This window comes from Mytilus edulis, chromosome 10, assembly GCF_963676685.1.
Source record: "Mytilus edulis chromosome 10, xbMytEdul2.2, whole genome shotgun sequence".
In the NCBI taxonomy this organism is placed as follows: domain Eukaryota; kingdom Metazoa; phylum Mollusca; class Bivalvia; order Mytilida; family Mytilidae; genus Mytilus; species Mytilus edulis.
Window position 1 is genome coordinate 63,166,145 of NC_092353.1, and position 27,145 is coordinate 63,193,289.

A 27,145-nucleotide genomic window follows, 5' to 3' on the forward strand; every position below is an offset into this window, starting at 1 on the left:
TTACTGTTATTGTTTTGATAATGATAAATCATTTCAATACAACTTATATGTGAGCAGAGTGTGTATATTATTTTGTAAAGGTCACTGTATATTTCTCGGCTTGAGGTCAATTCGTTTACCTTGTAGCTATTTAGCCGCAGGTGTGAGTTCAAGCGTACACAGGTATGAATGTTGTTATTTGGAAAGGATAAACAGAAACACTGTGTATCATCGTCACCGGAAATTGGGTACTAACGAAGCGGAGAGAAATAGAAAAAAAAGTAAACAAGTTGAGAATTCATTAAATTTAAAGCATTTCCACTTATTTGATGAGAATGCCGCTTAAGAAATGACTTTCTGATATATAATTCTTGAAATTATTATGCCGATAAGTACAAAATTAAGACAAGATTTTGTGTTATACCCCAAAACTTGCCACTTAGTACAGGAAAATTTCGAGGTCGATTGTCCTCTGTCGTCCTCTGTCACCCCATTCTCAAGATACTGAACTGTCGGCTTCAGTGAATATCAGTTTTTCAAAAGTCAATAAAACCACATATTTACCGAAACAAAAGACAGTAATTGTTTTATTCCATATTCCGAGAGAAGAAAATGTATTTAATGACAAACATATACCAAATTTTTTTTACACATGAAACATTTTACCATAACGTTGCATGCAAAAGTGCGTGACGTTTAGCGCGGTGAATAACACTTTCTCAGGTGAATATGCTTTTTTATTCAAAAACCAATTCATATAGAGAAACCTACTAAAATAATACCAATATGGAATAAAACTGTTGATTTGATAGCGTTCATTTATTTATTTGACCTCATAAACAGTTTTATTAAAATACCGTAATCGGTAATTTACTAAATTCATATCGTGAAAGAATAAGTCGGGTACACCTTTTTACATTCAGGCATGCTTAAGTTGCACTTGTTGTTTCTTATTAATAAAAATGATTTTTATTTTAGCACCTATCTAAAGATTAGATTATTTACACACACACAAAAATAGGGATAACTGTTTTGAAACACATCTGATCAGGCCGAGATCCATATCTTTATAATTACATTATATGTATGTTTCATTATTATACGTTATTTTGATTGGCTAACAGCAATCTCGCTTCATACTTCATTTAGAAATAATTGATGCAAGCTATACTTTATTGTAGTTTTAACATGGGTATAGCTATACTTTATTGTAGTTTTAACATGGGTAGGCATTATATACTTTTTTGTAGTTTTAACATGGTTAGGCATTATATTCGTGAACACGAATATAATGCCTACCCATGTTAAAACTACAATAGAGTATAGCTTGCATCAATTATTTCGATTCTGAATAGGACAATTGAGGTAATTTCTATGACCGATAAGTATAAGTGTAAAAGCATTTGTGTAGGCTCTTCCATGAACCTCTCTTTTTTGTTTGTAAAGAAGCAAACGGTTTGCACTGTGATTTTTCAGAGGGAGGAGATTGAACAGCCAGCATGAACGGTTGTTGTATTTAGGTCAACCATGTCAATTTTGGAATGCAACACATTACAGTCATAATAAATGAATTAGTAACATCATGTGCACCATTTAAGAGTTTCAAAGTGTTTTAAAGTTAAGGAAATATATTAAGTGCATGATAATTTGATAATTCATTATTCTTAAGTCAATATACGCATGTGCAAATATAATAAAAATAAATTGCATGATGAAACATGCATGATGACACACGTTTCCACAATAAAGTGCACAGGTCAATAAAAGAAAAAAAAACTTGATAGTAATCGTGTTTTCATGATCATAGCGAGAACAAATGTAATTATAAGAATTGAATGCTTCTTTTCGTAATTTCATAGGGTTGTAAAAGCGTTGACCGTGCGTACATTTTTAGAATGAATGTACTTCGGTCAACGCTTTTACACCCAATGAATTTACAAAAAGAAGCATTCAGTACTTAAATAAGCTTCAAAACAGAGAAGGTGACTGTGTTTGAAAACAAACAATCACGTGCTCCTATATCTTTGAACGCAAATGCAAGTCTTACTTGTACAACAGCCGATTTCAATGAGTGTGTAGCTAAAGGTAGTATCTTAAGTTAGCTTGCTTGTTAGATGAACCGTGATGTCATTGTTAGATTTATAGGTAAACTACCCTCCTGTAGAGTAGACTAGTCCGTCAGAAATACAAATATATCTGTCTGTAGGACTAGACTACTTCGAAAGGAGGGCATTATACTTTACATAACAATGACTTCATGGTTCAGCTTCCAAGCAAGCTAACTAAAGATTTTACATTAAGCCACACACTCATTGAAATCGGCTGTTATTATATAATTTTAATTGGCACAAAATCACATTAAAATTTACTGAGAAATATTTCACATATTAATCTTGAAAATGCACTACAATGAGAGTTCAGACAAATACACTCCTTCTCACTAACCCTCTATCTACTCCTTTAAGTTTAAGCCAAACAGCCTTAGCAACAGTCTTTTATGATTTCCCCCTGTAAATAAAAAGATTGATTGAATTTGCTGAAACTAAAAAAGAAACAAGAACGTTAATTCGAAACACAATTCACGATTAATTCTCCTAACTTTCAATGAAAACAAAGTATTTTTTTAACAAACTTTTCTTTTTACAAATGAATCCTTTTAGAAATTAAAAGAGTAAACAATGTATTTAATCCAGCACATACTTTATGTGTTTGTCCGAAGTCTAGATCCTGTAGTTCGGTAAATGTCGTTGGTTCATCTCTATCATATTTGTTGTTTTTCATAAATTGTTTTGTTATGAGTTAGGCCGTTAGTTTTCTTGTTGAATCCTTCCACATTTTTCATGTCGGGGCTTTTTATAGCCGACTATAAGGTACGAGTTTTCGTTGTTGAATGCTGTACGATAGCATCTAATTGCCTACAAAAACTTTATTTGATCCTGATGGATAGTTATCTTATTTGCTATCATACCACATCTCCACTGTTTATATTTAAAAAAAAAACAAAAAAAACAGCACCAACAAAAGATGAATGGTCGGGTTTTTTTTTTTTTTATTAAACATACAAAATTTCACCCTTGAAACAAAAAAGACAACAGTTGTTAGTAGTATAACGATATATGAATGTATTTAGAATAATATGGTTGGAAAAAAAACCTTTTAGTACAAAGTCAAATGGCGGTACGCAACGACGACTTCTGAACAAATTAACGGCATATATTTTATGATATTTGATTTGTAGTTTATTTTGTATATTTGTTAGCCTGTAAAGCTTTGATGTCGACAAAATATCGTCACTTGATATTATCTAAACAGTAATTAATTTTATCTTAAAATTACAATATATTGCAAGACGCCGTACAGACAAAAGTTGTTATTTTGCAATTCGCCATACAACGTCCTGCAATTCGCCGTACAATAAACAAACAATGTTTTTGTCCATATTCCTTAAAAAACATCTTTTTGACAAAAAATTGAGTAAATATGATGCCACACTATAGTAATCTACAAACGTGTCTGGAAAAATAATGAAAAACAGTTCAATATCTTGAGAATGGGGCGACAGAGGACGATCGACCTCGAAATTTTCCGGTACTAAGTGGCAAGTTTTGGAGTATAACACAAAATCTGGTCGCAATTTTGTACTTATCGGCCTAATAATTTCAAGAATTACATATCAGAAAATCATTTCTTAAGCGGCATCCTCATCAAATGAGTGGAAATGCTTTAAATTGAATGAATTCTCAACTTGTTTACTTTTTTTTTCTGTTTCTCTCTGCTTCATTAGTACCCAATTTCTGGTGGCGATGATACACAGTGAGAAAGGATTAGAAAGAGTATGCTGTATTTATTGCGTACCTTATCATAGTTTTCCATAGATTCACCTGCAAGTTACCCGTCCATTTAAACTTTTGTAATTTCTATTGTCCCATTGAACAAATACAACAGGTATTGTTCTCTGTATAGTTTATTTGATGGGACCTTTAAATTTCTTCCAAGAGAAATCTATCACTCATTGAAAATAAAATTCCGGTACGTCTAAACACCGCTCAGGACCTCCCTAGTGCACTCAGGACATACAAAGGACACAAACTATATGTTTTAGTGAGTGGTGGAGGTATGCATTCGATAGATAATTTAATTCTCCATCTAATATTTTTTGTTTTTATTAAATTATTTTAACATTTAAGGAGTTATTGAAGATTTCATCGGCACTAGCCGTTTTGGGAAATATGTCAGGCATGACCGTGGATTATATTGAATACCAATTATCATGTTGATTAGGTCGTTAATCTTTAATAATTAGGAGTGATTAGTGATGGTACAAACCCCATACAAGTAAGCTTTGAAAACAACCAAAATCAAGATGTCTTTTGAAAAATAAAGAACAATGAAGATATATTGTTTTAGAAAAAAAAAACTATTAAATAAAGTTAACCTTTCTTTTTGTTTGTAATAATTGAAGCCAGTCGAGAAATATGAGAAATGTACATATATAGTTATATATATAGGAAATTTTTGTTTTTAAAATTCATTTTATTTCATTAACCTAATAGATAAAAAAAAATATCGTTATTATATTCTTTGTATAGAATCAGATTTTCGTATTTTATTAAAATTTCGTGCAATAAAAAGTTAAGATTTATTTTTAGTTAAAAAAATTAAAAAGAATAATTCTTTCGCTAGATATATTACAATAATACAGAAGCCCTGGAGTTCCATGAACAAACATTACAACTTGCACGCAAGATAGTAACTCATGCGCAAGTTGTAGTTTTTTTGCGTGGCACTCCAGGGCTTCCGAACTGATCACTCACTAAAAATAGCGTTGAATTCAAAAATAAATATATTGGTATCATTCTGTTCTAAGTCTTATTCAAATAATTAACTGACTTTTTAACCAATGAGAGGCTGTGTATGTATAACATAACAATTCAATCAAAATTTCATTTAGGTAGATTTATTCCCCTATTAGAACTCGTTCTTGTCCTGTAATAAATTCCTTAAACGAGTTTGAAAAGGGAAATAAATTTGTCATACTTTTCATGAATTAAGATTTAGTTTTGTAAATGGAATCCGTTCTTAACTGTAGAAGCCGTACTTACTAAAATACGCCTTTCAAATAATCAAATCTCATGAAGTTAGACGTGAACTTTCCCATTTTTATCGTTCTTTTCCAGTAATTTTATTCTTGAGTAATACGAGTGTTTTAACAAATTTGGTAAGATTTATCTTTCTCATTAATGTTGTTTTTGTCTAGCTGTAATACAAGCCTTCAGTTGAACGAATTCAAATGTGAAAATAAATTCTGAAAAATTAATTTGTCTCCGTTTTCTGAAAATTGTCATATTTGGTAATTATTTCTAAATGATTTGTAAGTAAACCACGTTCAAAACCACAACTAAGTCTTCTTGCACAGAGTTGGAAGTGCCCCAAAATTCTACCAAAATCTAACTCTTAAATAAGCAGCATGTAACAAACATATTCATCCATCCTGTGTTCAAATACGATGACTATAAAGGGTCCTGAGTGCACTCAGGAGGTCCTGAGCGGTGTTTAGACGTACCCATAAAATTCAGATTCATAATTCCGAAAGTGTATAAAAATAAAAAGGAAACCATTTTGGATTACTTTCTTAGCGGCAATTGGCGTAAAGATTCAAATATGAAGTAAAAAATATTAGTTTTAATCTTTAATAAAAACTAAATGCAATATTTCCCAATTTGATATACCATTGCACATCTGTTTGATATCATTGACTTTACCGGAATTTCTTAAATTGTATTCAAATCTGGCTGTTCTTAATGCTCATAAAACTATCCCAATTTTAAAGTTTACAACATGCATGATTTTTTTTTAGTTTCTTTTTAACATTTCATTCTTACATAATTATTAAATTCATTTAACAATCATTTACACAAACTTTTTGTGAAAGAATACCAATGATCTAAGCTAAGGCATTATTTTTTTTGAGGATTTTTGTACATTTTTTTTTCTAAATTCTTTGATAATATTTGTGCAATGTTGAACATGATAGCCGTCATTAATCCAAATAAGTAATACAGTAGTTGTAATAAAACTAATATTTTAGTCATGCATAACTGATATTGACGAATTTAAAATAGTTCGTCCATACATCGTTGTTCTTGAAACAATCATTATTAGTATACATGTAAGTTTCCTGACGTATAAGCGCCAATGAGGATGAGCTCTAGAGAAAGCAGACTAGTAGCGTTTCATTAGTTTGTTTGTTGGGAAAGGAGAGGAAATGCAACCACTTGTACAGATAAACGACAGAATTACCATACAAGCATTTATAGTCAACACAACCAGAAAGAGTTCCCATCGTTGGACGGGGAATATGAAGGCTTCCAAGAATGAACAAGTGACATGTCTTACTCTGAACAGTTAGAAAACAGACTATCGACATCGACCGCTTGTTCTTGATATTTGAAACTGCATGCATATATACGTATACATTTATGATAGTGATGAGTTCTTGGGTCTGACAAAAACTAAATTCCTTCATGGTTATATCTTGCCATACGTTTATATTGGTTTGTAAGGTGATTACTCAAAATCGTTATTTGAAGATGTAGATTCATTTCAATACAGAAATTTCGTCTATGTATTAAGTTTCACAAGTGTATACCACGGAGAAGCTCTGAAGGTACATTACTCCCATTTTGTTTGGGTGTGAACCATCGATGTTTACAGCAATATCAAAGAATAAGATGATGATGGTAGAAAGAACTATGGGCTTCATGTGGCAAATATTACATGCATATCGGACCATGAGTTGTCAATCTGTATGAAAAGATTTCCAATACAACCATATTATTGAGAAGGAATGTTTACATGCTATACTCTCGTACTAGTAGTACAGGGTTCTTGTGGCGTCCACCTTAGACACACATCTTTTTAACGATGCTTAAAAAAAAGACAGAACCAATTTAATGTCATATTTCCCTTGAATACCAAGACAGAAAATAAATCCTGAAATTAATTTGAAACTTTGATACTCAATAGTTTCCCAGCAAAATATTCACATCCCTTGGAGATAATTAGTGTTCGTCCAGTGGCATATATAACAATTGTGATGACGAATTCCTTCCTTTGTTCGAGAACAATCTTATTGAAATATAAATCTGTGATTTTACTATGTCCACAACTTTGATGAACCAAAGCAAATTATACATCGACCTGTATTTAAATCAAATTGGTTGTCTTCTTCTTCTTCTTCTTCTTCTGGTATACAATAGTCTATCGACATTCGATGATTACATACTGTTGGCATACGTGGACTAGTCTATTTACAAAACTTTTACCCCAATTTATTCAAAATATATGTTTTTTTCTTATGTTCAATGTATACATTTATATATTTTAAATTGCGCTATAGTTCCATAACTTTCTACCCAGTCGTATAAACGAATCGTCGACAAGTGCATACATTTTTTTAAATCAATATTTCTGGTATGTTCCAATCTGTCCTCCACTATTGACAATGAGTATATATTACATTTTCCCAAATTCACCCTTGGAAAAAATATTTAAGGTTTATATACCCTTAAATATTAGTAGCCATTTTTGTACGAATTTTTCAAACCTCAATTGTATCAAAACTAAAGATATAATAAATAATAGAGATAGGCCATTTAGTACATGTTCCAAGGGGAAACTTGATGCAAAGCATTATTTTTTACTGTTTCATTGCATTTGATAGAAAAAGAGGACTTTGTGGCAAATAAATCAAGATTTTTATAGAAAATCCACAGCCTTTAATACAGATATTTTTGTTATAAAATTTGAAACATAAATTACTCACTTGATTTTCTATGATGTGCTAGTGTTTATTTTTTACAAAAAGTTCTAAGTAACCTGTAAATTCCAAAACACCTCGTGCTGAGTCACTAAAGTCGAGCGCACCCTAAAAGGTGTACTTAATTTTGGCCATATTTATACTTGTCTTAACCAATACCTACATGTATAAACTTGTTTTAAGAAAATCAATGCTAGCACTACATGCAATAGTCCTATATCTATCAGCCATCAAATTGCCAAATATGAGAGTACAAGGATAAAGGCTGTGGATTTTCTATAAAAATCTTGATTTATTTGCCACAAAGTCCTCTTTTTCTATTAAATGCAATGGAACAGTAAAAAATAATGCTTTGCATCAAGTTTCCCCTTGGAATATGTACAAAATGGCCTATCTCTACTATTCATTATATCTGTAGTTTTGATACAATTGAAGTTTGAAAAGTTCGTACAAAAATGGCTACAGAAGGGTACATAAACCTTAAATAGATTTTAATTTCATCAAATCTTATTTTTTGGGTATTATTTATATTTTTCTGAATAATATTCTTTACACCAGAAATGTTATTTGTAAACAAGCGTATGAGTTTAGTAATGACAAGTAAGACATAATCATAATCTTTCAGTCAGTTTAATTGAAGTCTGGAGCTGGCATGTCAGTTAACTGCTAGTAGTCTGTTGTTATACCCCACGCAACGAAGTTGCGGAGGGTATAATGTTTTTGACCCGTCCGTCCGTCAGTCCGTCCGTCCGTCAGTCCGTCAGTCCTGTTTCTTGTCATCGCAACTCCTCTCAAACCACACAACAGAATTTCACGAAACCTTTTCAGATAATAAGGACATACTATGTAGTTGTGCATATCGACGGGAAATTGTGATTCAATTTTTTTTCTAGGAGTTACGCCCCTTTGAACTTATTTACTTTAATGTACTACTGCAACAGTTTGTCATCGCAACTCCTTTCAAACCACACAACAGAATTTCACGAAACCTTTTCAGATAATAAGGACATACTATGTAGTTGTGCATATCGACGGGAAATTGCAATTCAATTTTTTTTCTAGGAGTTACGCCCCTTTGAACTTATTTACTTTAATGTACTACTGCAACAGTTTGTCATCGCAACTCCTCTCAAACCACACAACAGAATTTCACAAAACCTTTTCAGGTAATAAGGACATACTATGTAGTTGTGCATATCGACGGGAAATTGCGATTCAATTTTTTTTCTAGGAGTTACGCCCCTTTGAACTTATTTACTTAATGTACTACTGCAACAGTTTGTCATCGCAACTCCTCTCAAACCACACAACAGAATTTCACGAAATCTTTTTATATGAAAAGGACATATTATGTAGTTGTGTATATCGACGGGAAATTACGATTCAATTTTATTTCTAGGAGTTACGCCCCTTTGAACTTATTTGCTTCAATGTATTACTGCAACAGTTTGTCATCGCAACTCCTCTGAAACTACACAACAGAATTTCATGAAACCTTTTCAGATAATAAGGACATACTATGTAGTTGTGCATATCGACGGGAAATTACGATTCAATTTTATTTCTAGGAGTTACGCCCCTTTGAACTTATTTGCTTCAATGTACTTCTGCAACAGTTTGTCATCTCAACTCCTCTGAAAACACACAACAGAATTTCATGAAATTTTGTAGATAATAAGGACATACTATGTAGATGTGTATATTGACAGGAAATTATTATTCAATATTTTTTCTTATACAATTTTTTTTTCTTATACATATTTAATTTCTCCAATGACAATGTGGGGACGTGGGGTATGTGAGCGTGCTCACTAAGGTTCTTTAATTATTTATGTATTATTGTCATTTTGTTTATTTTCTTTGGTTACATCTTCTGACATCAGACTTGGACTTCTCTTGCACTGAATTTTAATGTGCGTATTGTTATGTGTTTACTTTTCTACATTGGCTAGAGGTATAGGGGGAGGGTTGAGATCTCACAAACATGTTTAACCCCTACGCATTTTTGCGCCTGTCCCAAGTCAGGAGCCTCTGGCCTTTGTTAGTCTTGTATTATTTTAATTTTAGTTTCTTGTGTACAATTTGGAAATTAGTATGGCGTTCATTATCACTGAACTAGTATATATTTGTTTAGGGGCCAGCTGAAGGACGCCTCCGGGTGCAGGAATTTCTCGCTACATTGAAGACCTGTTGGTGAACTTCTGCTGTTGTTTTTTTCTATGGTCGGGTTGTCTCTTTGGCACAATCCCCATTTCCATTCTCAATTTTATTGTATTATACATCTAATAGTACAAAATGGAAAGTTATAAGTTATCCGCCGTGTACACTGATCAATACCTGCAGAGGTGAAACGATGCATGAACTTGCAAGCCCGACAGGAAATCGCTTGAATACCTGGACGTGCCACCTCACACCCTTCACAATACCTTTGGAAGTAATACCTTTAGCCATGCTGGTGATCAGATGAGGGAAGATCAGAATTTATTTGAAAAAAGTTTATTACTTTAAAGAATTATGAACAAATTAGATTTTCGAAAACAGTTTTCACGGAACACTTATTTATGATTTCAACTTTGACTTTTTACCTAATTCCAATATCAACAGTTTAAAAACAACAGAGCATGGTAATTAAGAAAAATAAGAATATTTTCCGTATCAAGTTAGTTAGTCCGATAAAACAACCGTACGATTGACAAGATATCGACACGCACTTACGACTACATCGGTTACTGTAGTTTTGTTCCTTTGTGGTTTATAGACATATCGTTGTTATTAATCGGGAAAGAAGTCAAAATGGCCGAACGCAGAGAATTGATACTCTAAATTTAAAATCGATGGTGATCTCTTATCTAGCGGAATAAAACTTTAATAACAATGAATTTGAGCATTTTTATACTGAATGAACAAAATATCAATTTTTGATTTTTTTGCAAAGTTTCCCTTTAATGGGTCTGTAATAAGTTACTGTATTCATGTGTGTTAATTGGTGTGTAATAAGTTACTGTATTCATGTGTTGTTTTGGGTCTGTAATAAGTAACTGTTTTCATGTGTGGTATTGGGTCTGTAATAAGTTACTGTATTCATGTGTGGTTTTGGGTCTGTAACAAGTTACTGTATTCATGTGTGGTATTGGCTCTATAATAACTTACTGTATTCATGTGTGGTTTTGGGTCTGTAACAAGTCACTGTAGTCATGTGTGGTATTGGGTCTATAATAAGTTACTGTATTCATTTGAGGTATGCGGTCTGTGATAAGTTACTGTATTCATGTGTGGTTTTTGGTCTGTAATAAGTAACTGTATTCATGTCTGGTTTTGGGTCTGTAATAAGTTATTGTATTCATTTGTGGTTTTGGGTTTGTAATAAGTTACTGTATTCATGTGTGTTAATGGGTCTGTAATAAGTTACTGTATTCATGTGTGGTTTTGGGTTTGTAATAAGTTACTGTATTCATGTGTGGTATTGGGTCTGTAATAAGTTACTGTATTCATGTGTGGTTTTTGGTCTGTAATAAGTAACTGTTTTCATGTGTGGTATTGGGTCTGTAATAAGTTACTGTATTTATGTGTGGTTTTGGGTCTGTAACAAGTTACTGTATTCATGTGTGGTATTGGCTCTATAATAAGTTACTGTATTCATGTGTGGTTTTGGGTCTGTAACAAGTTACTGTAGTCATGTGTGGTGTTGGGTCTATAATAAGTTACTGTATTCATTTGAGGTTTTGGGTCTGTAATAAGTTATTGTATTCATGTGTGGTTATAGGTCTGTAACAAGTTACTGTATTAATGTGTGGTTTTGGGTCTGTAATAAGTAACTGTATTCATGTCTGGTTTTGGGTCTGTAATAAGTTGCTGTATTCATTTGTGGTATTGCATCTGTAATAAGTTACTGTATTCATGTGTGGTTTTGGGTTTGTAATAAGTTACTGTATTCATGTGTGTTAATGGGTCTGTAATAAGTTACTGTATTCATGTGTGGTTTTTTGTCTGTAATAAGTAACTGTTTTCATGTGTGGTATTGGGTCTGTAATAAGTTACTGTATTCATGTGTGGTTTTGGGTCTGTAACAAGTTACTGTATTCATGTGTGGTATTGGCTCTATAATAAGTTACTGTATTCATGTGTGGTTTTGGGTCTGTAACAAGTTACTGTATTCATGTGTGGTTTTGGGTCTGTAACAAGTTACTGTAGTCATGTGTGGTATTGGGTCTATAATAAGTTACTGTATTCATTTGTGGTATTGGGTCTATAATAAGTTACTGTATTCATTTGTGGTATTGGGTCTGTAATAAGTTACTGTATTCATGTGTGGTTATGGGTCTGTAATAAGTAACTGTATTCATGTGTGGTTTTGGGTCTATAATAAGTTACTGTATTCATTTGTGGTATTGCATCTGTAATAAGTTACTGTATTCATGTGTGGTTATGGGTCTGTAATAAATAACTGTATTCATGTGTGGTTTTTGGTTTGTAATAAGTTACTGTATTCATGTGTAGTTTTGGGTCTGTAATAAGTTACTGTATTCATGTGTGGTATTGGGTCTGTAACAAGTTACTGTATTCATGTGTGGTTTTGGGTCTGTAATAAGTTACTGTATTAATGTGTGGTATTGGGTCTGTAATAAGTTACTGTTTTCATGTGTGTTAATGGGTGTGTAATAAGTTACTGTATTCATGTGTGTTATTGGGTCTGTAATAAGTAACTGTATTCATGTGTGGTATTGGGTCTGTAATAAGTTACTGTATTCATTTGTGGTTATGGGTCTGTAATAAGTAACTGTATTCATGTGTGGTTTTGAGTCTGTAATGAGTTACTGTATTCCATTGTGGTATTGGGTCTGTAATAAGTTACTGTATTCATGTGTGGTATTGGGTCTGTAATAAGTAACTGTATTCATGTGTGGTATTGGGTCTGTACTAAGTTACTGTATTCATGTGTGGTATTGGGTCTGTAATAAGTTACTGTATTCATGTGTGGTTTTGAGTCTGTAATAAGTTACTGTATTCCATTGTGGTATTGCCGCTGTAATAAGTTACTGTTTTCATGTGTGGTATTGGGTCTGTAACAAGTTACTGTATTCATGTGTGTTAATGGGTCTATAATAAGCTACTGTATTCATGTGTGGTATTGGGTCTGTAACAAGTAATTGTATTGATGTGTGGTATTGTGTCTGTACTAAGTTACTGTATTCATGTGTGGTTTTGGGTCTGAAATAAGTTACTCTATTCATGTGTGGTATTGGGTCTGTAACAAGTTACTGTATTCATTTGTGGTATTGGGTCTGTAACAAGTTACTTTATTCATGTGTGGTTTTGGGTCTGTAATAGGTTAGTGTATTCATGTGGTTTTTTTTGTTTATAAATCAAATTATGTTTATATATATCTTAAATGTATTGCATTTGTGTTTTGATTACTGAATCCTCTTTAATTCTGGCTAGTATCTTATATACATGTATTACCCAGTATTGCCCAGTATTACCCAGTAAAATCTGGGTTTTCCCAGTATTTCCCACTGGGATGAGCAATACTCATAAAACCCGGGTTTTTGCCAACCTTGACTAGTAGTGAGTACAAGTGACTACATTTATGATTTTTAGCGTTTATAAAAAAAGAAGATGTGGTGGTATGAGTGGCAATGAGACAACTCTCCATCCAGATCACAATGTTTTAAAGTTATCAATTATAGGTCAAAGTATGGCTTTCATCTTGGAGCCTTGGCTCACACTTCGTCTGGTCATATTGAGGACAAAGCAGATCCAATGATCCAGTAATATTGGTTTATTTTGGGGTCAGATTTGAGAGTGGTAGAGCCTTTAAAGGACCAATTAAATTTTCACTGTTTTCATTTTTTGATTGTAGAGCTTTGTACAGTACATGTACATTTTTAAAAATGGACAGGTAATCTTGTTGAAAGGTAAATTTCATTTTAAAATGGATTCTGTTTCAGATAGCGATAATTGGACACACCCATACATTTTCTGCCTCACAAAATGTCAATAACATTCGCAGCTTGTTTGAAGGATTCCTAGTATATTTTTTATTTTTGTTTATTTACAGACACAAATGCAGAAAATATAACAGAATCTATGGTGTCTGAAGGTCTTGTTGAGGTCAGGAGAGGAGGATTAAAACCTGATGAGTAAGTCTTCATGTTTGGTCTTAATATATTATCATGGAACTTTGTATATTATTAGTATGCTGACCATGAAAGACCCTTATGGGTAGTTAAGGTTCTTGAATGTTCCTTAGTACTAAGTAGTAATAAATATGTACTCAGCAATAGTTCAACTATAATTAACATTGATTTATGTAGTCCTATAAATTAGTTATTCTTTTATGAATAGTATGCTTATTTCGAAATTTTAGTTCATGTAATTTTTTTTCCAATATTCAACCTTTACATTTATTATTTCAGTGTTAACCAACAGCGACTGATACAGTTAGAAGAAGAAGCTAAATCTCAGGGTAAAGGACGATGGGGAGAAGGTGCCAGTAAACATGTACGTGACATCACATGGGTTATAGAAAATCCAAGAAACTTTGTCGATTCCTTTCATAACAAGCCAATTGATGGTAAGTTACAAAGTAACATTCAGTGTTTAAACACACATATTTCTTAGCCAGTTTCACATGTAATGTGAATAAAATTTTTTTTTTGTTGAAGAGGTCAATAAGTGTTACCCTTGTCTATCCATGCTAGATCTGTCATTCTGTACATAATTATAATAACATAGTTCCCAAAATTGGTTTTTGGGTGGGGTCACTTTTCAGTTCTCTAGTTATGTCCCTTTTTGACCGGATTTTTGTGACAAAAATATCGGTTATTGATTTGGGGATGTACAGCGGGCGGGCGGCAATCAAATGTTGTCCGTGCATTAACTGATGAACTGTTCAACCAAAGCTTTTAAAATTTTAATATGTTGTTACTGACAACTAAATGAAGGTAAGTTCAATAATGGCGATTTTGACTTTTACCGTTCAGGAGTTATGGTTCTTGAAAGATTGAAAAATGGAATTTCCAGTCGTGTCCGTGCATTTACGCATGAACTGTTCTACCTAAGCTTCCCAAATTTTAATATGTTGTTACTGATGACAAAATGGAGGTCAAGTTCAATAATGGTGATTGTGACTTTTACCGTTCAGGAGTTATGGTTCTTGAAAGAATGAAAAATGGAGTTTCCAGTCGTGTCCGTGCATTTACGCATGAACTGTTCTACCTAAGCTTCCCAAATTTTAATATGTTGTTACTGATGACAAAATGAAGGTCAAGTTCAATAATGATGATCAGGAGTTATGGTTCTTGAAAGATTATGAAATGGCGTTTCCATTCACGTTGTTGCATTTACTCATGAACCATTCAATCTAAGCTTTTCAAATTTTAAGATGTTGATACTGATGACAAAATGGAGGTCAAATTTGATATTGACGATTTTCACTTTCACCATTCATAAGTAATGGTTCTTGTGATATTGCCAGGACACAAATAAATATTAATAAACCTGGTTTGCTGTCGTTGTGACAGCCTCTTGTTAATGTAATATATGCATGTGAGGGCATCATCAGTTTCCCCATGGACATATATTCTCCATTTACTTTATTATATCCTTGCTTTAAAAAAAGTATACCCTGCTTCAAAAAAGTGGGGTATTCTGTTTAACTCTGTCTGTCCATCTATCCGTCCCATGGATATTTTTCGTCACAACTATCTGAGGAACTACATCATGTACATCATTAAGATTTCTGAAATTTGGTTCCAGGATTTATATAAGTCAGCTATAGCGTGTGATGCGTTTTCACTTGTTTGTTAAGTTTTTATTTTCACAAACAATTCAAATAAGAGCAAAACTTTTACTTAAATAACTTTGTAATACAAGTTGATATTTACTTAAATTGCTTTGCCATACAGATGTAACATTTACTTAGATAACTGTGCCATACAGATGTAACATTTACTTAGATAACTGTGCCATACAGATGTAACATTTACTTAGATAACTGTGCCATGCAGATGTAACATTTACTTAGATAACTGTGCCATGCAGATGTAACATTTACTTAGATAACTGTGCCGTGCAGATGTAACATTTACTTAGATAACTGTGCCGTGCAGATGTAACATTTACTTAGATAACTGTGCCGTGCAGATGTAACATTTACTTAGATAACTGTGCCGTGCAGATGTAACATTTACTTAGATAACTGTGCCATGCAGATGTAACATTTACTTAGATAACTGTGCCATGCAGATGTAACATTTACTTAGATAACTGTGCCATGCAGATGTAACATTTACTTAGATAACTGTGCCATGCAGATGTAACATTTACTTAGATAACTGTGCCATGCAGATGTTACATTTACTTAGATAACTGTGCCATGCAGATGTAACATTTACTTAGATAACTGTGCCATGCAGATGTAACATTTACTTAGATAACTGTGCCATACAGATGTAACTTATATATCATGTATATGTTAATTGAACTTTTTCAGCTGTTATAGAACATGTCAGAGATGGGTGCACAGTTAGAGCATTCCTTCTTCCCAAGATGGATTATGTCACCATCTTGTTGTCAGGAATAAAGGTACATATATATTCATATCACTGAGAACAATATTAGATTGATGGTGATTTTTCTTCTTTTCTTTTTATATTATTTTATCAAATAAAATTGATCGTACTTAAGACATAATTTCCCACAAGGATAAATTTATGGTCATTGTAGTATGAATTTTGCAATCAAAATTATGAACACTTTTTCATAGAATAGAAAAAGTGCCTAAAAAAGATAGCAAGGGGATGCATGATCTGAAAAAGAATAGTTATGTAGTGTTTATGTAATCAATGATAACATATTTTACATGTGTATTTAAATCATTTTATTCATTAAAATCTTTTACTTTTTAGGCTCCAATGTTTAAACAAGATGACAAAGGTGATCAAGTGTCAGAACCCTTTGCAGAGGAAGCTAAATTTTACACAGAGGTCAGACTTCTCCAGAGAGATGTCAAAGTCATCCTAGAGAGTGTTTCTAACCAAAATCTTATTGGAACTGTTTTACATCCAGTAAGTTTATTGCTTTTATCTGTATGTTTTAACCCTTTCAACGCTATGAAGGGCATATGACGCGATGACATAGTCGTCCGCCACTGCTATTCACGGCATATGCCGCGATGACAATGGATTTTTCACCAGGACTCTTAAACCATTCGGTTTTCATTCAGGTCCTCTCTAATTTTTCCTTGTATGAATCGAGGATATGCAAGGTCTCATTTGCGCTTGAAATCCCGGCAATTTTTATTGTAAAATCATACAGTAGAAGAAAAATAAAAACAAATATTTTGACAAATGCAAATGGTGGAAATCGGAAACGAAGCTGTAAATATCTTGTTATCTCAATGTGTTTATCACAATGAATTCGTGTGGGAAATATGATTTGATCGATCATTACGAGAAAGAAAAAGGGGGGGAAACGGAGGTTGACTGAAAATTTTGAGGACGGAGCCACTGATCTGTGCCACGATTACATAATACGTTGTGTATGGTGCAATACGCTACAGAATAGAGCAAATGGTGTCTTCTTTGTTATATGGCAGATAAAACAACGAAATAGATGAAGACTAACAGCAGTTTTTATTCAAAATTCAACACAAATGTGATAAATAACACCTTTTACCTGTTAACTACCTGAAAATGAAGGTAACCTGATAAAAATTTTACTGAAATAACTACCTAATATTACAGTTCATACTCTCCTGAGCATTTTTCATGCAATAACTTTCTCTGTATCTCTTATAATAAAAAAGATACAGCAGTCTGAAAAGGAATATACTGTTCTAATGAATGAACACAAAAAAATGCAGCAGCAGCAGCCATTTTTCTATTTTTTTGTGTAGCGTTGAAAGGGTTAAGAATTTAATACATGCAATGATTTTTTTGCAATTTTTAAAGTAAAAATGTGTGAATTAAAAAAAAGTCATTCAATGTCTGTTAAATGTCAATTTAAGCACAAAATTCATTCCCTGTACATGAACATATTTTATGCCCCTGCATTAGGGAGCATTTAGTGTTACCCTTGACTGTTTGTCTTTTCCATCTTCTTTTCTGCACTCTTAACTTTAGTGTCCCTCATGCATATTTTATAAACTCATACACAATGCTTAAAACCACAGCACACAGAAAACAATGCTATAATATACTTCAGATAGGCTTGTAACACAAATTCATACCATGGTTGTGTCTTGACTTTTAAAGAGCAAGTAAAATTGCTATGTGTTTGTAGAATGGTAACATTGCTGAACTATTACTCCGAGAGGGATTTGCCCGATGTGTAGACTGGAGCATGGGTGTTGTTAGTCAAGGGGCTGATAAACTGAGAGCAGCAGAAAGGTAAATGATCCTTTAAACAAGAGGAAAATCATTGAAAATAAAATTGTGCTTGAAATGCTTTACAAATTAAATGTATGTTTGAAATGCTTTGCAAATGTATGTTTTTTTGACAAGTTCATAACTATAAGCTGCATATTTTTAATATACTTCTACAAATTAAGAGCAGAAAATTTCAAGTTTTTAAAGAAAAACACAATTCATTGTAGGATTTAAGTTAGTTTTGTCCATTTGAAATGAAACCTTTACTGCTGTGTCTATAAACTAATTTTAGCAAACTGATTATTTGATTTTAGAGAAGCAAAAGATAAAAAGAAGAGAATTTGGAAAGAATACACACCTTCAAGTTCGTCCATTGATATCAAAGACAAAGCTTTCCAAGGCAAGGTAAATATCTGGTCTTTTATTGTATTTTATACCCAAATCTATAGTCGGTCGTCAGTAATTCTAGACTGTTTCAGGGGTATATCTTATATCTTGTTCATTCATGCATGGATTTTTATTTCAATCTTTATATGACAACTACTTGGTTTTGCCTATTGTCTCCTAGATCTTTTTATACAACCACAAATAAAATTTTGGGATCGTATAATAGTACGTTGTCATCATCTTCTGCTCTGTCGTCCAAAGACACATTGGTTACTGGACAATAACTTTAGTTTAAGTAAATGGATCTCTATGAAATTTTGGAAAAAGGTTAATACCACAAAAGGAAGATTGGCATTGATTTCGGGATGATGGTCCAAACCTTTAAGAAATTAGGGGCCCAAATAGGGCCTAAACTAGCATTTGTCTAGTTTCAGGATAATAATTTGAGTATAAGTATTTCGATTGTTCTGAAATTGTACCACAATGTTTAATATCACAAGTTGAAGGTTGGGATTCAGTTATGGGGCCAACCTTTTTTATGAATTGAGGGCCAAAAACAAGCATTTTTGTAGTTTCAAGATAATAACTTTTGTGTTTGAGTGTATGGATCTCTCTGAAATTGTACTACAAGGTTACATACTACAAAGGAAAGGCAGGTATTGAGTTTTGGGGTTATTGCTTCAAGGGGGGTTTCAAAAAATGGGGGGGGGGGGGGGGGGGGGTTCTAATGTTTTTAAGGGATTTATTTATTTTTTCAAAATTTTTCAAATTTGGAATTTTTGAAAAGTTTCAAGAAGAAATCTTCAATTGCACAGTATTGGGCAATAGATTTGTAAGATCTTTGACCACACTTAATTTGTGTCAGAAACCTATATTATGTCAAAATTTTTATCACAATTCAAATTCAGACAGTATCAAGCTTGAATATTGTGTCCAAATTTGCCCCATCTGTTCAGGGTTCACCCTCTGCTGTCGTATCCGGCTACGCTCAGCAAAGCATTTTATTTTTCCATGTCATCCTAATGTCAGAAGCCATGAGCACAATTTTTATTCCATCATAATATCAAAAAAAGTTATTAGGAATTTTGACATAACTTTTTTTATCAATGTATGAATGAGAAGAACATTTGGACCATACATTGAATATAAAACTAGAGGCTCTAAAGAGCCTGTGTCGCTCACCTTGGTCTATGTGAATATTAAACAAAGGAAGCAGATGGATTCATGACAAAATTGTGTTTTGGTGATGGTGATGTGTTTGCACATCTTACTTTACTAAACATTCTTGCTGCTTACAATTATCTCTATCTATAATGAACTTGGCTCAGTAGTTTCAGTGGAAAATGTTAGTAGATTTACAAATTTTATGAAAATTGTTTAAAATTGACTATAAAGGACAATAACTCCTTAGGGGGTCAATTGACCATTTTGGTCATGTTGACTTAATTTTAGGTCTTACTTTGCTGTACATTATTGCTGTTTACAGTTTATCTCTATCTATATTAATTTTCAAGATAATAACAAAAACAGCAAAATTGCCTTAAAATTACCAATTCAGGGGCAGCAACCCAACAACAGGTTGTCCGATTCATCTGAAAATTTCAGGGCAGATAGTCTTGACCTGATAACCAATTCTACCCCACGTCAGATTTGGTTTGTGAGTTATAAGCCAAAAACTGCATTTTACCCTTATGTTCTATTTTTAGCCATGGCGGCCATCTTGGTTGGTTGCCTTGGTCACCGGAAACATTTTTTAAACTAGATACCCCAAAGATGATTGTGGCCAAGTTTGGATTAATTTGGCCAAGTAGTTTCAGAGGAGAAGATTTTTGTAAAAGATAACTAAGATTTACGAAAAATGGTTAAAAATTGACTATAAAGGGCAATAACTCCTAAAAGGGTCAACTGACCATTTCAGTCATGTTGACTTGTTTGTAAATCTTACTTTGCTGAATATTATTGCAGTTTACAGTTTATCTCTATCTATAATAATGTTCAAGATAATAACCAAAAACAGCAAAATTTTCTTAAAATTACCAATTCAGGGGCAGCAACCCAACAACAGGTTGTCCGATTCATCTGAAAATTTCAGGGCAGATAGTCTTGACCTGATAACCAAAATATCCCGCGTCAGATTTGCTCTAAATGCTTTGGTTTTTGAGTTATAAACCAAAAACTGCATTTTACCCCCATGTTCTATTTTTAGCCATGGTGGCCATCTTGGTTGGTTGGCTGGGTCACCGGACACATTTTTAGCTCACCTGGCCCGAAGGGCCAAGTGAGCTTTTCTCACCACTTGGCGTCCGTCGTCCGTCGTCGTCCGTCGTCGTCGTCGTTAACAATTTACATTTTGAACTTCTTCTAGAGAACCACTGAATGGTATGGAACCAAACATGGCATGAATGTTCCTTATGAGGTGCTGACCAAGTGTTGTTACTTTGTAGCCGATCCATCATCCAAGATGGCCGCCAGCAGGGGACTTAGTTTAACATAGGACCCTATGGGAAATGCATACAAATGACTTCTTTTAGAGAACCACTGAATGGAATGAAACCAAACATGGCATGAATGTTCCTTATGAGGTACTGACCAAGTGTTGTTACTTTGTTGCCGATCCATCATCCAAGATGGCTGCTAGCCAGGGACTTAGTTTAACATAGGACCCTATGGGAAATGCATACAAATGACTTCTTTTAGAGAACCACTGAATGGAATAAAACCAAACATAGCATGAATGTTCCTTATGGGGTGCTGACCAAGTGTTGTTACTTTGTAGCCGATCCATCATCCAAGATGGCTGCCAGCATGGGACTTAGTTTAACATAGGACCCTATGGGAAATGCATACAAATGACTTCTTTTAGAGAACCACTGAATTGAATGAAACCAAACATGGCATGAATGTTCCTTATGAGGTGCTGACCAAGTGTTGTTACTTTGTTGCCGATCCATCATCCAAGATGGCCGCCAGCGGGGGACTTAGTTTAACATAGGACCCTATGGGAAATGCATACAAATGACTTCCTCTAGAGAACCACTGAATGGAATGAAACCAAACATGGCATGAATGTTCCTTATGAGGTGCTGACCAAGTGTTGTTACTTTGTAGCCGATCCATCATCCAAGATGGCCGCCAGCCGGGAACTTAGTTTAACATAGGACTCTATGGGAAATGCATACAAATGACTTCTTTTAGAGAACCACTGAATGGAATAAAACCAAACATAGCATGAATGTTCCTTATGGGGTGCTGACCAAGTGTTGTTACTTTGTAGGTGATCCATCATCCAAGATGGCCACCAGCGGGGGACTTAGTTTAACATAGGACCCTATGGGAAATGCATACAAATGACTTCTTCTAGAGAACCACTAAATGGAATGAAACCAAACATAGCATGAATGTTCCTTATGGAGTGCTGACCAAGTGTTGTTACTTTGTAGCCGATCCATCATCCAAGATGGCCGCCAGCGGCGGACTTAGTTTAACATAGGACCCTATGGGAAATGCATACAAATGACTTCTTCTAGAGAACCACTAAATGGAATGAAACCAAACATAGCATGAATGTTCCTTATGGAGTGCTGACCAAGTGTTGTTACTTTGTAGCCAATCCATCATCCAAGATGGCCGCCAGCGGGGGACTTAGTTTAACATAGGACCCTATGGGAAATGCATACAAATGACTTCTTTTAGAGAACCACTGAATGGAATAAAACCAAACATAGCATGAATGTTCCTTATGGGGTGCTGACCAAGTGTTGTTACTTTGTAGCCGATCCATTATCCAAGATGGACGCCAGCGGGGGACTTAGTTTAACATAGGACCCTATGGGAAATGCATACAAATGACTTCTTTTAGAGAACAACTGAATGGAATGAAACCAAACATTGCATGAATGTTCCTTATGCCGTGCTGACCATGTGTTGTTTCTTTGTAGCCCATCCATCATCCAAGATGGCCGCCAGCATGGGACTTAGTTTAACATAGGACCCTAAGGGAAATGCATACAAATGACTTCTTTTAGAGAACCACTGAATGGAATGAAATCAAACATGGCATGAATGTTCCTAATGTGGTGCTGACCAAGTGTTGTTACTTTGTTGCCGATCCATCATCCAAGATGGCCGCCAGCCGGGAACTTAGTTTAACATAGGACTCTATGGGAAATGCATACAAATGACTTCTTTTAGAGAACCACTGAATGGAATAAAACCAAACATAGCATGAATGTTCCTTATGGGGTGCTGACCAAGTGTTGTTACTTTGTAGGTGATCCATCATCCAAGATGGCCACCAGCGGGGGACTTAGTTTAACATAGGACCCTATGGGAAATGCATACAAATGACTTCTTCTAGAGAACCACTAAATGGAATGAAACCAAACATAGCATGAATGTTCCTTATGGAGTGCTGACCAAGTGTTGTTACTTTGTAGCCGATCCATCATCCAAGATGGCCGCCAGCGGGGGACTTAGTTTAACATAGGACCCTATGGGAAATGCATACAAATGACTTCTTCTAGAGAACCACTAAATGGAATGAAACCAAACATAGCATGAATGTTCCTTATGGAGTGCTGACCAAGTGTTGTTACTTTGTAGCCAATCCATCATCCAAGATGGCCGCCAGCGGGGGACTTAGTTTAACATAGGACCCTATGGGAAATGCATACAAATGACTTCTTTTAGAGAACCACTGAATGGAATAAAACCAAACATAGCATGAATGTTCCTTATGGGGTGCTGACCTAGTGTTGTTACTTTGTAGCCGATCCATCATCCAAGATGGACGCCAGCGGGGGACTTAGTTTAACATAGGACCCTATGGGAAATGCATACAAATGACTTCTTTTAGAGAACAACTGAATGGAATGAAACCAAACATTGCATGAATGTTCCTTATGCCGTGCTGACCATGTGTTGTTTCTTTGTAGCCCATCCATCATCCAAGATGGCCGCCAGCATGGGACTTAGTTTAACATAGGACCCTATGGGAAATGCATACAAATGACTTCTTTTAGAGAACCACTGAATGGAATGAAATCAAACATGGCATGAATGTTCCTAATGTGGTGCTGACCAAGTGTTGTTACTTTGTTGCCGATCCATCATCCAAGATTGCCGCCAGCCGGGAACTTAGTTTAACATAGGACTCTATGGGAAATGCATACAAATGACTTCTTTTAGAGAACCACTGAATGGAATGAAACCAAACATAGCATGAATGTTCCTTATGGGGTGCTGACCAAGTGTTGTTACTTTGTAGCCGATCCATCATCCAAGATGGCCGCCAGCGGGGGACTTAGTTTAACATAGGACCCTATGGGAAATGCATACAAATGACTTCTTCTAGAGAACCACTAAATGGAATGAAACCAAACATAGCATGAATGTTCCTTATGGAGTGCTGACCAAGTGTTGTTACTTTGTAGCCGATCCATCATCCAAGATGGCCGCCAGCGGGGGACTTTGTTTAACATAGGACCCTATGGGAAATGCATACAAATGACTTCTTCTAGAGAACCACTAAATGGAATGAAACCAAACATAGCATGAATGTTCCTTATGGAGTGCTGACCAAGTGTTGTTACTTTGTAGCCAATCCATCATCCAAGATGGCCGCCAGCGGGGGACTTAGTTTAACATAGGACCCTATGGGAAATGCATACAAATGACTTCTTTTAGAGAACCACTGAATGGAATAAAACCAAACATAGCATGAATGTTCCTTATGGGGTGCTGACCAAGTGTTGTTACTTTGTAGCCGATCCATTATCCAAGATGGACGCCAGCGGGGGACTTAGTTTAACATAGGACCCTATGGGAAATGCATACAAATGACTTCTTTTAGAGAACAACTGAATGGAATGAAACCAAACATTGCATGAATGTTCCTTATGCCGTGCTGACCATGTGTTGTTTCTTTGTAGCCCATCCATCATCCAAGATGGCCGCCAGCATGGGACTTAGTTTAACATAGGACCCTATGGGAAATGCATACAAATGACTTCTTTTAGAGAACCATTGAATGGAATGAAATCAAACATGGCATGAATGTTCCTAATGTGGTGCTGACCAAGTGTTGTTACTTTGTTGCCGATCCATCATCCAAGATGGCCGCCAGCCGGGAACTTAGTTTAACATAGGACTCTATGGGAAATGCATACAAATGACTTCTTTTAGAGAACCATTGAATGGAATGAAATCAAACATGGCATGAATGTTCCTAATGTGGTGCTGACCAAGTGTTGTTACTTTGTAGCCGATCCATCATCCAAGATGGCCGCCAGCGGGGGACTTAGTTTAGCATAGGACCCTATGGGAAATGCATACAAATGACTTCTTTTAGAGAACCACTGAATGGAATAAAACCAAACATGGCATGAATGTTCCTTATGAGGTGCTGACCAAGTGTTGTTACTTTGTAGCCGATCCACCATCCAAGATGGCCGCCAGTGGGGGACTTTTGAATGAAATTAAACATGTTCCTTTCCTTATCAATGAGGTTGTGTTGTCACTTTTAGCCAAATTTTATATTTTTTCATATGATTTCAAAAACCCAAGTAGAATCAGGTGAGCGATACAGGCTCTTGAGAGCCTCTAGTTTTAACTAGATACCCCAAAGATGATTGTGGCCAAGTTTGGATTAATTTGGCCCAGTAGTTTCAGAGGAGAAGATTTTTGTAAAAGATTACTAAGATTTACGAAAAATGGTTAAAAATTGACTTAAAGGGCAATGACTCCTAAAGGAGTCAACTGACCATTTTGGTCATGTTGACTTGTTTGTAAATCTTACTTTGCTGAATATTATTGCAGTTTACAGTTTATCTCTATCTATAATAATGTTCAAGATAATAACCAAAAACAGCAAAATTTCCGTAAAATTACCAATTCAGGGGCAGCAACCCAACAACAGGTTGTCCGATTCATCTGAACATTTCAGGGCAGATAGATCTTGACCTGATAAACAATTTGAACCCATACATGTCAGATTTGCTCTAAATGCTTTGGTTTTTGAGTTATAAGCCAAAAACTGCATTTTACCCCATGTTCTATTTTTAGCCATTGCGGCCATCTTGGTTGGTTGGCCTGGTCACCGGACACATTTTTTAAACTAGATACCCCAATAATGATTGTGGCCAAGTTTGGTTTAATTTGTCCCAGCAGTTTCAGAGGAGAAGATTTTTGTAGAAGTTAATAGACGTCACTGGATGACAATGACGACGACGACGGACACAAAGTGACGAGAAAAGCTCACATGGCCCTTCGGGCCAGGTTAGCTAAAAATCAACAATATATAAAAAATAATTAAATCACTAGCTATTGAGAAAATGGCTATGGAATATTTTGAAACTGACCATACAAGTTCAAGTTAAAGAATTAAGAGTTGATTCTGTTTGTAATTAGGTTGTTGAGATTGTAAATGGTGATGCATTAGTCGTCAAGATGGGAGATGGAAAGTCAAAAAAAGTCTTTTTGTCCAGCGTAAGACCACCAAGAGCAGTAGACAACACAGAAAACCAAGCTCCAAATAAAAGAATGAGACCATTATATGATATACCTTACATGTATGAAGCTAGAGAATTTCTCAGGACCAAACTCATTGGGAAAAAGGTACACATACATTTCATGTCAATATTAATATATAACTGTCAACTAATTTTTAATCATTTTCTAGATTTCTGAAGTTTGAAATGTTGTTTCTGTATATTTCTCCACAAACATCGAGATATTTTTTGTTTCTTAGCAATTTTTAACAGAATTACTTGTAAAACTTTGGTGTATAAAAATTGAAATCACATTGATATCAGCCTAAACCAATACCACTTGTTAAAAAGAAACTTTTAATTAACCTTTGAATAAGAACATACTAAATATTTGAAGTTTTACAAACCATATGTGATTGCTGAGTAGATATGTCTTGTTGTGCTAAGTTTTAACATTTACTGGATTATTTTAGGTTAATGTAAAGGTAGATTATATACAGCCAGCAAACCAAGGTTTTCCAGAGAAAACATGCTGTACTGTTACCATTGGAGGAGTGTAAGTATTAAGTCTAGGACTAATTGTTATCTTAGAGATCTGATAACGGCTATTATACAAATTTATTTACATACACTTGGTAATTTTAATTTCTTCAACTAGTTGCCTTAAAGTTTACAGGGTAAACTATCCCTGACCTTAATATGTCAAATGCATTGTCATTGACATACTCTTTATTTATTTTTGTTATCATTTCATGAACATTCTGAAATTTTTCTAAAAGAAAAAACATCAGATAATTAATCAGCTGATGTCAATAAAGTTCTGCAGTTTGAAAATGATATTATATTTATCAACCTATATTCATTGTTTTCCAGAAATGTTGGAGAGGCATTAGTTGGCAAGGGATTAGCCAAAGTAATCAGATACAGACAGGACGATGACCAAAGATCATCTCATTATGATGAATTATTGGCAGCTGAAGCCAGGGCAGAAAAGAAATTAGTAGGCATTCATTCAAAAAAAGAAGCTCCAATACACAGAGTAGCTGATGTCTCAGGGGTTAGTATCTAGGATACAATTATTACATAAAATACTGTGAATTTAT

At 34.5% G+C, this 27,145-nt stretch overlaps 1 protein-coding gene across 1 annotated transcript in view; it reads left to right on the plus strand.

The window, feature by feature from the left end:
• LOC139492223 (staphylococcal nuclease domain-containing protein 1-like) overlaps positions 1-27,145 on the plus strand; it is a 50,514-nt gene that overhangs the window by 12,910 nt on the left and 10,459 nt on the right. The window contains exons 4-12 of the mRNA XM_071280408.1: positions 13,857-13,938; positions 14,215-14,372; positions 16,293-16,384; positions 16,708-16,866; positions 18,083-18,189; positions 18,483-18,573; positions 25,963-26,169; positions 26,516-26,598; positions 26,916-27,099. Of these exons, the coding sequence (XP_071136509.1) occupies positions 13,857-13,938; positions 14,215-14,372; positions 16,293-16,384; positions 16,708-16,866; positions 18,083-18,189; positions 18,483-18,573; positions 25,963-26,169; positions 26,516-26,598; positions 26,916-27,099 (1,163 nt within the window). The remainder of the gene's footprint in view (positions 1-13,856; positions 13,939-14,214; positions 14,373-16,292; positions 16,385-16,707; positions 16,867-18,082; positions 18,190-18,482; positions 18,574-25,962; positions 26,170-26,515; positions 26,599-26,915; positions 27,100-27,145) is intronic.